Consider the following 12,905-nt stretch of genomic DNA (forward strand, 5'->3'; position numbering starts at 1 on the left):
TTGTTGTTGCTGTTTGTCGTCAAGGACCATCCTCTTTTTCGCGCAAATTTTAAGAGAGGCTTCCTTTTATAAGCACGATTCTTTCTTGAACGGCGACATTTTGTAGAGGAATTGTTTTTATCATAAAGCTTTAAGGCAAGGTAAATGTTTTGATGATATGGCCACTTCGTACATATTCTGTTTCTTCAAAACTTTCCTTTTATTCTTGTTTTGCATCTTGATTGACGAGAGACCAAAAATGCTAGCTACAACTGCCGGGTGTAATTTATTAGCGATTTGAATTCTCGTTGTTTGTTTGTTTATTGACACTATTTCTTGCTCTTTATTAGATTAGCACACTACTTCTTGGCAAAACTGCCTGGTTTCTTTTCTGAGGGTTTTAAGTAACTTGGACTGCTTTTGTAAGCAGCTGATGCCGGTCTGCAGAGTATGGCACTTTTCGACGAGATCTCCGGTGTGCACGAGCAAAAAGCCTGGTGTGACGGTGTGCACCACCAAAAATGTCTGGTGTGCTGGTGTGCACCGACAATTTCCCCTGTTGTGGCTAAAATTTGTGAATTTGCATTTCACTGTAAAAATGCGTGTGAAGTATACTGTTGAAGATAGCGCAAGTTTTTATTTGTATATTTGTCAAGTAAGATTCATGAAATCTCAAATTGTTCATACACGACTGTGCTTGTTTTTATCAACTGACATTTTCTATGGGACCACACCAAGTCACACCCATCTTAGTTGCCACACCCAAAAATACCCGGTGTGCAACAGGTTTTGCACAAAAATATCTCCGGTGTGCACATGCCATACTCTGCAGACTGGAGCTGATGCAACATACCAAACATAGAGTTGTAAAGTCACAAAAATCTTTTTTTAGAATTTTTGAAATTTTTTCCCATTTGCGGAAAGAGCATCATAGAATACCTCTGAATCTGCAAAATCAGGTAAAGGTATTTCGAATTGGCTGAGATATATCCAGATGAGCACAAACTCCTGTCTCATCAAACCTCTGTAATTTGGTCTCATTTTATAACTTTATGAACTGAGCCAAAATAACAATAACCCGTTAGAAAACTTCAAATCTTCTATTGGTCATAGCTCACCTGATTGTTGACAAATTTAACTGATTTTGCATATATGGGACTATTTTATGGTGTTCTCTCGTGTTAAGTGGTCAAAATTTGAAAGTTCTCAAATAGTTTTTTGTTATGTCACACTTGAGAACTCTATTGGCAGTATTTGAAATTTTGATAAGATTTTTTTTCAAATTTAGAATAATCTGCTCAGTTGCAGAACAGATTTTTTCTTTATAAAGTTCATCTTCATAAAAATGCTAACGATAAGAGCTTATTTTGTGCTTGTTTACAAATGCATACAGAAAATTAAAAAGCAGTCTGTTTGAAAAAAGTTTTGTAACCTCATTATTCTTCATCTCAGAACTTAAGTTATTTATAAATCCTGCCCAAAGACCAGACTGCAAAGTTTGGGATGTACAGGGAAAGCATTCCCTGTTAATTAATTTTGTCCTCAAATCTCGTCCACACATATTTTAAAATATAGATTAATCTGCAAAGTTGCAGCACAAACATTCGTGCAAATTTTGTGCACAGCCTTACCACAAGACTTACAAATGCTATTTAAAAGAAAATTCCTACAGCTTTTAACATGCCATTTTGCAACATAATTTTTTCCCCTGCAAATGTAAGCACAAGGGAATAATTACCTGCTCATAAAAATACTATGCAGCCTGTCGAAGACACAGGAAATTGTAAACAGCAATTTTGCATAACTAATAAGCAATGTATAATTTCATAATATGAGTCATGCATGACATTAGAATTGGTGAACTTTGCATAACTAATTACATCTTATATTAATACTATCACGAGTCTGTTCCTATTTTTAAATCTTGACATTTTGCAGCTGATATGTGGACAATGTTATTTCTATTTGTTACGTCCTATAATTTGAGCCTGTAATAAGATAGCTTTGTTGAGTCTTTACTCTTAGAATAAGCTTGCTAATGTAAATGCCATTTAAATTTTTATTGCAGATGGCGTATCGATTGATGTCCAGTCATAGAGCATTTTTCTCTCCATATTATATTGCCGGTAATGCATCAAAAGTCACTTCAATGTTGACAAGAAAATCAACCTTTGATGTCCAGAGTCAACAAGAATTTGAAGAAAAAATATTGCAAGCAGACAAACCAGTTGTTGTTGATTTCCATGCTTCGTAAGTTGTACTCAGTTATTAGTAAAAAGATTACCATTGATTATGGAATAATTACAAAACTTTCTAAAAGGAGAACTTACCGCGCAAAAATAAATTTTGCTAATATTGTAGTTTGTGACAAGCAAATTCTGGTATCAAAAAAAAAATTTTAAATCACAGTTATCGTTTTTGAAATACAAGCCTCTAAAGTTGACAAACGACAGTTGTTCCGACAATTTGAGACTTGAGGCGAAAATCATCACAAGTGGGCGCACAAGACTTTTTCAATGGACTGGGACTCTGAATTGTAGTTTTATTACATATATAGCGCTCCCACGTCGTCCAATGGCTCAATAGTGACGATGTTATGAGCAAAGAACATACTGGAAGTACAAACTGATATGGAATTTCTGTTAAAAACATTACTTTTGCTACAATTTAAATGAGATCAGGTATCGTAAAACTAGAATTTCATGTCAGTTTGTGATGTCTTTGTCCAGACTGCTTTGTCTGTCTAGCCTAATGGGGCTAATTCTCTCAAGTGCCTATGATGACCTAAACGGAATTGCAAGTTACCAATCATCAATGTAACATTGTATGAATTGATTTTATTGTGTCAAACACAGTAATTCTATCTTGATAGTAAATACTAAAGAGGGCTTGAAAGCTTGAATATCATTTTCACTAAGCATGAAGGGTTTCAGAAACTGATACTTAAGGGTTGAAGCAGTTAAAAAATCTTGATTTACGAAATAGACCCAAAGCTTTTAGCAGAACTGCAGTAGGATTATCCTGGCTGTGATGTAATTGACAGATAAAAGTGCAAATATCAGTAAAATTGTGAATCTAAGAAAAAAATTTTAGCAGATTTGAAGTCAGCGACACATTCTGCATCAAATGAGCCAAATAAATTTATTTTTGCGTATCAGTTCTCTTTTAACCAGCTGCCATTGATATCTTTTCATGTCATTATCAATTATGATCTGTTTTGTACCAAATAAAAAAAATGTGTGGTGTTATTGATGGTGTTTTTCAAATTGCCCAGTTTTTCAATTATATTTTTTTTCTCCAGTTGGTGTCAACCTTGCAAGGCCTTAGCACCAAGGCTTAGTTCAGTCATGGAATCCTATTCTGACAAAGTTGACTTTGCAAAAGTTGATATTGATGAATTTATGGATATTGCAATGGAATATGAGGTATATACGCAATTTATTCAGGCCTCTCACTGAATGATACCAAGTTGTGCCCAATATCCCTCAGCTGTTATTTCAGTTATCCAATAGAATCTTTTTGGAATAAAGTCATTTTTGCCTTCCATTGTTTACTTTTTGGCTTGTATGCCAGCAATAGAAAGTGGGTTGACATTACATGGTTTGTAGACTTCATGAAATTACTATATATTCCAAATTATGTGTATTCATGCATCACTTTTCCTATGATGATTGTCAAAACAGTATTCCTTTTTAGCTTTCATAAACATAGCTATGACATCTAAGCTTACAAATTCAAAAGCACACTTTGAAAATAGAGCAAATTAATGGTTGATGTTAAAAAATTGATCAAAACTGTTTCAGGCTAATATTCTAAAACTTGTGAGCTTTTCTCTATTAAGAAGCTTGACCTTACAAACTTGTCTTTAATTTTTCTAAGTAGCAAGCCTGATTTCCAAGATCTCTTCTTTTTTTTCAAGTTTTGGGCCAACATTCTCTTTCTCACAACTGTAACCTGTTTTCCAGGCCTTTTCTTTCAACATATGCTAAAGCCCTCACCAGCCCCCTCCCCAGATTATTGGCCCAGGCTATTGGCCACCTTCACAGAAACATGACTCACCCATCAGAGCCATGAAGAGAATTTTAAGGAAAAACTAGTTTTGTGTAAATTTACAGAAATACTGTAATTTATCCCAGTATTCATGAATGAAATGTCAAATTGCTAATGAAAGCAAAGCTTCATTTGTCAGGAATCATTGTTACATCAACTAGTTTGTTTAAAAACTGGTGGTAATCATACATTAACAAAACTAAATACAAGGAAGTTGTGGGCAGTTAATACCCTTAGGCCCTGGAGGATGTCTCCTTTAAAAAATATTGTCAGGGGGGGTCATCCTTCTAAGCTTATTCATGCTGGCAGTTTGTCCCCCTTTTGAAAATTTCTTTACAAAAAGACCTGCTGCTTTCCGTTAAAGTTGTAAATTTATTTTGTAATTTCTTCTGCCCAATTGCCATCTATGAGTCTATGAGTAAGGAATGTTAAACTTCTGTAGCTGTAATTTGTCAACTTCTTTTTCTGCTGGATTATTTTTTCTTGTAAAAACATTTTAACAATGTTATTGCACTGCCTGCATAATCAAGCCTGCTATTGCAATTTTCCAAAATTTAAATAAACAAAGTCAAGAAAGCTGTCACAATTCTCAGGAATGTGTTAGAGTTTGACCATCATTTCCTATCCATGAAGATTCTAAATGTTGTATGTAAGCTCAGTCTGTAAATAAAATTTTTGAGATGAGTCTGTTTTTTATGTAGCAAAATGTTTATGGTGGACTGTACATCAAAATGTCTGATTTCGTTGCAAAGTTGCTAGGAATATTTGAACGAAGCTTTTACCTTATCAGGCCTCATTTTGCAGTAAATAAAAAGTCACTTTCATTGTAACAAACTTTTTTCCAACAGTTTACTTTGCTATTAAATAGTAGTTGATAACATATTTTACAAAAGACAATAAAAAGCTGTGCTAAACCCCTATCTATTGTGTTTCATTTTTTATCTCAAAAAAATCCTTTTTTAGGTTATGTCAGTTCCAACGGTTGCTGCCTTCAAAAATGGAAAATTGACTGATAAATTTGTTGGTCTTATTGAGAAGGAAAAAATAGAAGAGTTTGTGGGTAAAGTGGCTTCTTGAGCTTTAGATAAGACCTGTTAAAGTTTTCACTGAAAAACATTGGAAGATGGACATATTGTGAAGTTTTGAGTGTCATCAACAATCCATCTGTTTGTAAGCATTAATTGCTTGTCGCGTAAATCATTGCTGCTTTCTGCAAAAAGAACCTCTTTATTCTATCCCACCTTTTACAGATATGCATCTTTTCATGAAATATCCAAATTTTTCTAGATAGTATTTGCTTCTGGTTTATGATTTCAAGCGCTAGAAGTAGCCTTGCCACGTGATTTTTCACTAGGGAGCTTACCCCCTTTGGCCTTCCCCCTAAGATTTTTTTATACTACCTGCAATGTGTCTTCTTATCTGATTTAATTGAGGTAAAAATTGATCATTAGCATTGTATGTGAGAAATATTGCTTAAATCTATAGCTGAAGTTAATGTATTTATCAGTTGAAGATTAATTCCTTTTCTTTTCTGATTGACTTCAAGGTTTTGTTGTTAGAGAAAGAACTGTTAGTAATCTATCCAAAATTAAAATTGTATAGTTTTGATTCAATTTCTGATTTATATCTATACATTTCAATCATTACAAGAACTTATTACTACTGTCACAAATTTTCTTCGTATTTTACTCTTAGAACTCTGGACCAAGTAAAAGATACGCTACCAAAGATTTTGAAATTCAAAATTTCAAGCCTACCTCGTACCTCAAAATTTCTTTGTTATTCTAATTTGCAGTAATTCAAATACGATTGTAAAAGTGGGTCACAAAAATTTGTTCGTATATTGTCGATGCTGAATCCAAATGTTTCCTTAATCATAATTGAAATATTTCTTGAAATTATTTCATAATTGAAATGTTTTCTGAAATCTTTATAAAATTAAAGAATTTAAGTTAAGTTTGGGTTCATTGTAAATATATCTTTTGTGATTCCTATCATTTTTAGTTTTTCATTAGAGTGTTTCCAGCCCAGTTAACGAGTGTTTACTTAAGCATTTTTTATCTTTCAATTGATTCTATTCTACAAACAAATTAGATACCGACAATATTGCTTTGCCTACAAAAGTAATGGTGATTCTGAAACTAAAAAGCGTCAGTTCATATTATGTAAAACTAACTATTAGATTACTTGATTATTTCGTGTAAGATATTTCGTTTTCTCTCCACCAGTTCGAGGCAAAAAGTTGTATTTACACAGCAACCACCACTGTTCACACGTTGATATTCCCTCAACGACTTTGGTGACTTTTAGCGGTGCTTGCCCGTATTCTGTTTTTGTGCAATTCTTCGTAAAATGGCATGCAACGCTCAATCGTTTGCATAACTACATTTGGTAACTTCTCTTCGCCTTTCTTTGAGGCATCGATCTTGGATTTGTTGGGATCCTGTTTCTGAAAGCCTGAGCTTTTCAGTGCGTTTTCATGCCACCCTGCCCATACATCCCAGTCTGGCACTGGTCCTGGCTCCCATTCCAGAATTTTCTTCTCAAACCTGGCGCCAATGCCTTCACAATATGCCTGCATTATGCCTTCAGGATCTTCCAACAAATCGTCTGCATCAACTATGACAGGGCACTTGTCTATGTGCTTGACAACAAATGTGTATAGCTCATACATTTGCCTGAAGCCACTTTCCTTTGGGTCAAAGTAGTCCCATCCCGTTAGCTGTTTGTTCACAGATGCAGCGTGCAGAGACGGTATTGTCTTCTTTGGGTCACGTATGAGGAATGTGTGCTGGAAGCTGCTCATTCCGTCGCCGAGTAAATCGTTGAAATGGTTATCAACAGCGTATGCCATATCTTTTGAGAAGACCAAGTCAATACCGTCGTATTCTTTGAGTAGGTTTTTGCCAATGGCCCTGTAATTGTGCACTTCAACAGGAGTCTGGTTCTCATACCGACTGCTTTGTCGCTGCGGCCCAAAATAGTAAGCCCACGAGTAAGGCTCGTGGAATATCTTGCTGTTCTCTAGCTCCATTACCGAGCGTTCGAATGCAGTTGAGACGCATCTCGGAGCAGTCCAGAGAAAAACTCTCTTTGTCATTGTAATTCGCCGTTGGTCTTCTCAGCACTTCATAAAACTCTTCTCAGATCTAGAAAAGACGCTTTATAATTTTATTCTGTCCTTGTTATGGAGTGTTTAATGCAATAAGCACACACCAGATTTAGTGAACCAAACTAGCTTCGTAGTTACGCTGGTTATGCATAATTTGAGTGCCATTGCCGCCAACAACAAACACAACCATAGAGATGAGATAAAAAGTCCTATCTCTATTAACTATTTTGAGACTTAAAGGTGCTGTTAAGCGGGAATAGGACTTAAATTTTCATTTTAAAAGCATTACAAAAAACAGAGATGACCAGCCGAGAATTTATGGGACCTGATAGATGGAATTGAATTTTTTAAAAAGCTTTAATTTCGGTAACTTGGCAGTTCTACAGTTTTTGGATTGGTTATTATAACGATGAACGAATAGAGTCATGGAATCCAAATGAAAATTCGGGCTGCTTAATCTAAGAACTCAAGGACGTTGGACGGAAAAACCGTACGAATTTAGGGGGAACGATGAGAACAGAGCCATGCGGGGACCTATAGGTATAGGATATTGCTGTAAACTAAGAATAGGGCTGTCCTTTTGTTTTGTAACATCTTCGTCCATAGAAAGATGAAAATTGTTTACAGCTCAAATTAATATTTAGGAATGATCTTCCAAGGGTTATAGGGAACAAGGAAATCTTTATTTTTTAATTGGACACAGGAACATCTCATGTTTTGACGGAGATCAAGGCAACGTTTTGGCAAGATCTTGAGGGTTTTTTACAGAAAAATTATTGGAAACTGAAAGACTTTTTAAAGAAATATTTGAAAACGTGGGAACACAGACCCTCTTGAGGACCTCTTTAGAAAAAATTAGAAATTGATGTCGAACAAAAGCTAGCATTTGGCCTATTTTTTTATTCTTAAGTGATTAGTAGCGTACAATTAACAAGGGGCGGTCATGCAGGATCCCAGTAAAGTGATACAACACTCATAACATGAAACGTAGCATCAACAGCCAAATTGCAACTCAGTCAAACTCAAACTGTGTCAAATGGTTCTGTGTGACCCAGTGGCGGACTGGCTACCCTTTGACCCACAGGGAAAAGTAAGCAAAAGGGTGCCAATAGGTGTTAAAGTTGCTTATTTTTGGGGCTTGTAGAACGGGCCCGAAAAAATTTTGCCATAATTCATCCTTAAAATCCTTTGCGATTGAAAACACCCTAATTAGAATGTCGGAACAATTGGCATTGGCATGAAGAAGACTCATTGTCAAATTGACTGTATTTGAAACGTCTACACGGCTGGTCAAATTTGTAGGTATCTAGTGACGTATTGTCCTCAATTTTATGTACCAAATGATGATATGAACTGATAGATTTTGAAAGTTGGACTAAAACTCAAAGCCCGTTTTCAGTTAGCGAGACACTCCCTTCCAAGACTTTATAAAGAAAGCAGCTTCTCTGGCCTGGGAGACGAGATTATTTTCGATTAAACTCGATCTCAAAATCTTTAAAAATTTGACGAAATATGACTTCGTTTTCATCAAACGGTAACATAAATTTTCTTGAAAGTTTTGCAGTATATCATTGAGAAATGTAAAGGGGTGCCTCAGCACCTGCTAGCCTAATGACTATGTTGCTCCTGCCTCCACGCCACAGTTACATATCATTTACAAAAGATATGATTCCAGTTCATCAGCGTGCGGAATTATGATCAGGTATTGAACATGTGCTTAAACTGAAGACTTGTCTGAAAGATATCTGATAACATATCTTGGACAATGGATTTTAAGAGATCTTGCTGCCATCCTTTTTGTGCAAATTGATGATTTTGCAGATTGATAGGCTCCCTCTCTATGAGAAACTGTGCGTAGAAATGGTAAAAGGATAAAGAATTTCTTAAGAAAAGGCACAGTTCCTTTCCGGGATAAAAATTTGAGGAAAGATTGGAAAACGTTAATAGCTAGTTGTAGATTTGAAACCAGTTTTTTTCAAAACAGCAGGTTTAACTTTCCATTAAGTTTCCTAGAAGGTTCTTACATGAGGGTATCAATCCTCAACAAATTCTGTATAATTCTTTTTAAAAATTGGTCAAGATTTTTTATTTCAGTTAGTGATAATTCCTTTTGGTGCAAAACTCCTGGTTTTAACGTACAAAAAGCATGATGCCTATGAGTTGTTAGTTGAATTGCTAAACATAATAGCTTGCCACGGACAGGAAGTATTGTCCTTAGAGGAGATAGTTGATGGCTCAAAGAAAAAAGGACTATTATTCAAGAGAGACAACACAAGGAATATGCACATATAACGGCAATATTTGAAAAATCCCCTTCTACCTAAACCACTATTTTAACAAACTTTAACAAATGGCCATTATAACCGTAATAACCATAACGTTTGTGTAAATCCCCCCTCCCCATCTCTGATTGCATAATATGTGAACGTTCCCATACCCAATAGCCAACACATCGATAACTAGTGAAAATCCCTACTACCCCCTCAATAGAAATCGAATTAATCCAAATATTGTGCACTTGCTTGAAAAAATTGCAAGCTAACCAAAATTACAAGACGTTTTATACTCTGAGGAGTTTCAGTCAAAAAAGCTTCTAGTATGTTTAAAATATTTTCTTTTTTGAAAGTCATTATCAAAGCAAAATATGTTCTTTACAAGGTTTTCAGAAAATCTTGCAGAATTTGCAGATTGGGAAACTTTGCATTCAATCTTAATATTGCTCAACTTAAAGGTAAAGCTAAACTTTTTATGCAAACGTACTTTGGGCAATTGATGTTTGTAATCAATTTTAGTTCTCTGCGAAGATTAGTTGCCTTTTGAAAATTTTCATGTTTTTGAAAAAAATAACTTGGGCCAGAGGGCGCACCGGGAAATTTCCCGGTGTCCCGGTGGGCCAGTCCGCTTCTGGCTGTGACCTGATCAGCAGTTGTTGGCTTTAATATCTGATACAAAGTATCAGAACGTATAGATAAATCAATATTCAATTTTGATTCGCTAAACTTATACACACTAACAGAGATAGTAGACTCAAAAACTCTTTTTTTGGTTGTTATTCTCGTCTGTGTGAGAGAGCATTTCCTTCGTTGACCCGGGTGAGTTTTAATAGGTGACTAATTTGGCTATGTAACAGTGAAGAAAATGGAATAAGATACATGGGCTTCGGTGATTTTTTTCTACTTGCTGTATTGATTTATAACGTGTCCCTGCTGTTGTCTAAAGACAAAGGATTATCAGTGCTCTGAAAAATTATCTTTCAAAAATCAATCATTTCTCACTTTCACTGTTTCAGTCCGCATTATTACTATCACAGACACCAGTTTACATCAAGACAAGGATTATACCCTCCTATCTTTCCAAGATAAATTAATGGAATTTGTAGTTTCTATTGAGATTTTGCCGCACTTATTCTTTACGCGTAACAAGTCTTAGCGACGCTCACAGTACCATTCTAAAGCGCATTCGAACCTTCCTGTTTACATTCAACCGCATCGTTTGTATTACAACTTTTTTTGCCAACGGTTAACAGCAACGTTTACGGAATTTCGGATAAATTCATGTTGTCATTTCGTTGTTAATAACATTCCTTGAGAAATGAATTGATTCCAACATCTTTGAACTTCATTGTTCCTTAATATTTTTCGAGTATGCTGAAAATAGAATCCAAAAGAAATCATGTCATTCAGGAGACGTAGAGTTCTTCATTGCGCTATAAGTAACAGTGCGCCTTTTAATGCCACCAACCTAGCGATAATTTGTTTCCAAACGACAATTAAAGCAAAGGCAGGACTTCTTTTAAGATGAATAATACAATCTGCTGTCCTTTGTTTCCCATTATCGTCTTGATGAAGAGCTTTGCTAATAGCTTGTCAATAACTTTTGCCTCGATTCACCTGTTCTCATTTGATTTATTGAATACTTCTGGTACAACATAGTGAAATTCCTTTAGCGAAAAAGTTTTAGAAAGTTCGTTTTTTAGTATTAGAACACAAAGGAAGATGCCTCCCACGTTTTGCATCACGAAAAAAGCTCCTGTGTGCCGTCAAGAAGAAATGTTCTTCCTTTTTGCATTGCTTATGTTCTTAATCAATTTTTTGTCTTGCAGCTGCAGCTTTGAGTTTTGATGAAGTTTAAAGTCATTTTTGCTCCATCGTTAGTCATTCACCTTGACCTATCTCTGTAATGAAGATGATAGCGAAATCGCAGACGATTCTTAATCTTGATGTTTAATGACATCGAGATATTTTAGACGGAAGGACTGGCAGTGTACAACAGCTCTGCATGTTAGTTACTGGATTTCTACAATACCCTATGCCTTTCAGAGCGCTAAGGAAAAGTTTCTTTTTCTTTACCTATGTGGATGCTTCAAATTACCTCTAGTTCTGTTACCAAGGGAAGATATAACATCATTACAATGATCTTAAAGAACTGTAATTTGACTAGGTGCAATACTTATTTGTTTTATACTTGCCTTGATTTGACGTTGCCTTTTAGTTAGCTCCAGAACCAGTGAAGGAATGTGGTAAATGCAAACAGCAAAATTGCTATTACCTATTTATGCATTACATCCACCCACGCAGGCAAAGTAGATTAGATCTTTTGATGGCGAAATTCATTAATCTTGCATATTATAAGCAAAGCTGGGAACAGATGTGTCTCTCTTTACCTGTTTTCATTATTCATGCGTTTTGAAAAGGTGTTGATCTTTAATGACCAGTTTTTGACAACATTGGATTTCAACAAGCTAAGGAATAACTAATTTGAAAATCATAATTTGCAGCAGATGTGCAAAGCAATGAATGAGTTCGGAAACAGCCTGGGTTTAAGCGTACATGTGGGTGCCTTTCTTCAGCATAACTCAATACTTTTTTGCCTTCTAGATTGAAATAATGCTTATCGCTTTGACATTGGCTTCAAGCGTATTGAATCTCTGTATTAAAAAAATGTACTTCAAAGATTTAACAAGCCTGAAGTTAATCTTCTCAGTGCTATAAACATCAAATAAAACCAAAATTAGGAAGTATCCGAGATGCCTCTGTAAATATTTTCAAGCAAGCAAAGCAAAAGACTATTTAGCCAGCATACCTGAAGGAGCTGAATTACCAATATTAAGTCGAAGGGTAATTGTGGTATCATTTGACGTCAATTTTGTTCCATAACTCATCAGAATCATTTAATTATGTCTGGTAAACAAAGCTTCGAAAATAGCATATTTAAAAAAGAATTTGTTGACTGTTTGCCTGCCCATGAGTGTATTAGAACTGAGGAAGTTTCACAAGCTATGATTTTATTGAAGGCAAGCTTCATTGTGATCTTCGAAAGCTTACAGTGGTTGACTTTTTGTATTCGTCGGCATTCTTTCTTGTCTATTGTGTTTTGGGTAAACCCTACAAACCTGGTTTCGAGGAAAGTTTTAGATTTATATAAGGGAGGGTTTGTCAACAGCAGGCTACATAATACAATGGGTTATCTTTTTCTTTCAATTATGGAAAACTAAGCAACAATAATTCCTTCATCATCGTCCGCCTTCTCCGCCTACGGCAGATTGCGCATCAACATGTGACAATTGTCCCCATAAAGCGTTGCAAATTATGTCATCTGCATGATAATGGCAAGGCTATACCTGAAATTTATCGAGGTTGAAAATTCAGGTATTAAAGATCAATGTAATGAAAGAAAGTAAATCTATGTGGAAATATTGGTCTGTTAGAGCGTTAATTCTGCACTAAAACAGAAAAATATCAGAAGTTTTGTTGTGTTCCCTAGT

The 12,905-nt window shown here is 35.4% G+C and overlaps 2 protein-coding genes across 3 annotated transcripts; one reads left to right on the forward strand and one right to left on the reverse strand.

Moving 5' to 3' along the window:
- Positions 1–5,688, forward strand: LOC135684761 (thioredoxin, mitochondrial). 2 transcript variants are annotated; one of them, XM_065200410.2, is made up of 4 exons: positions 1–140; positions 2,048–2,229; positions 3,281–3,404; positions 4,993–5,688. In XM_065200410.2, the coding sequence occupies exons 2-4, from the start codon at positions 2,048–2,050 to the stop codon at positions 5,104–5,106; spliced, it is 420 nt and encodes a 139-aa protein (XP_065056482.1). In that variant the 5' UTR covers positions 1–140; the 3' UTR covers positions 5,107–5,688. The 2 variants fall into 2 exon arrangements, with proteins under 2 accessions (XP_065056482.1, XP_065056483.1); XM_065200411.2 differs by having other exon boundaries at positions 41–135.
- LOC135684760 (uncharacterized) lies at positions 4,849–11,764 on the reverse strand. The gene is made up of 2 exons (XM_065200409.2): positions 11,610–11,764; positions 4,849–7,178 (listed from the first exon to the last, which is right to left on the reverse strand). The coding sequence occupies exon 2, from the start codon at positions 7,127–7,129 to the stop codon at positions 6,317–6,319; it is 813 nt and encodes a 270-aa protein (XP_065056481.2). The 5' UTR covers positions 7,130–7,178; positions 11,610–11,764; the 3' UTR covers positions 4,849–6,316.
- Positions 11,765–12,905: the final 1,141 nt, after the last annotated feature.

The sequence above is a fragment of the Rhopilema esculentum genome, chromosome 21 (assembly GCF_057945365.1).
Source record: "Rhopilema esculentum isolate cy_ngs chromosome 21, ASM5794536v1, whole genome shotgun sequence".
Classification (NCBI taxonomy): Eukaryota; Metazoa; Cnidaria; class Scyphozoa; order Rhizostomeae; family Rhizostomatidae; genus Rhopilema; species Rhopilema esculentum.

Coding starts and splice junctions, on each gene's coding strand:
- LOC135684761 (XM_065200410.2), top strand. CDS start 2,048: ATGGCGTATCGATTGATGTCCAGTCATAGAGCATTTTTCTCTCCATAT. Junction 2,230..3,280: donor GTTGTTGATTTCCATGCTTC/GTAAGTTGTACT, acceptor TTTTTTCTCCAG/TTGGTGTCAACCTTGCAAGG. Junction 3,405..4,992: donor ATATTGCAATGGAATATGAG/GTATATACGCAA, acceptor ATCCTTTTTTAG/GTTATGTCAGTTCCAACGGT.
- LOC135684760 (XM_065200409.2), bottom strand. CDS start 7,129: ATGACAAAGAGAGTTTTTCTCTGGACTGCTCCGAGATGCGTCTCAACT.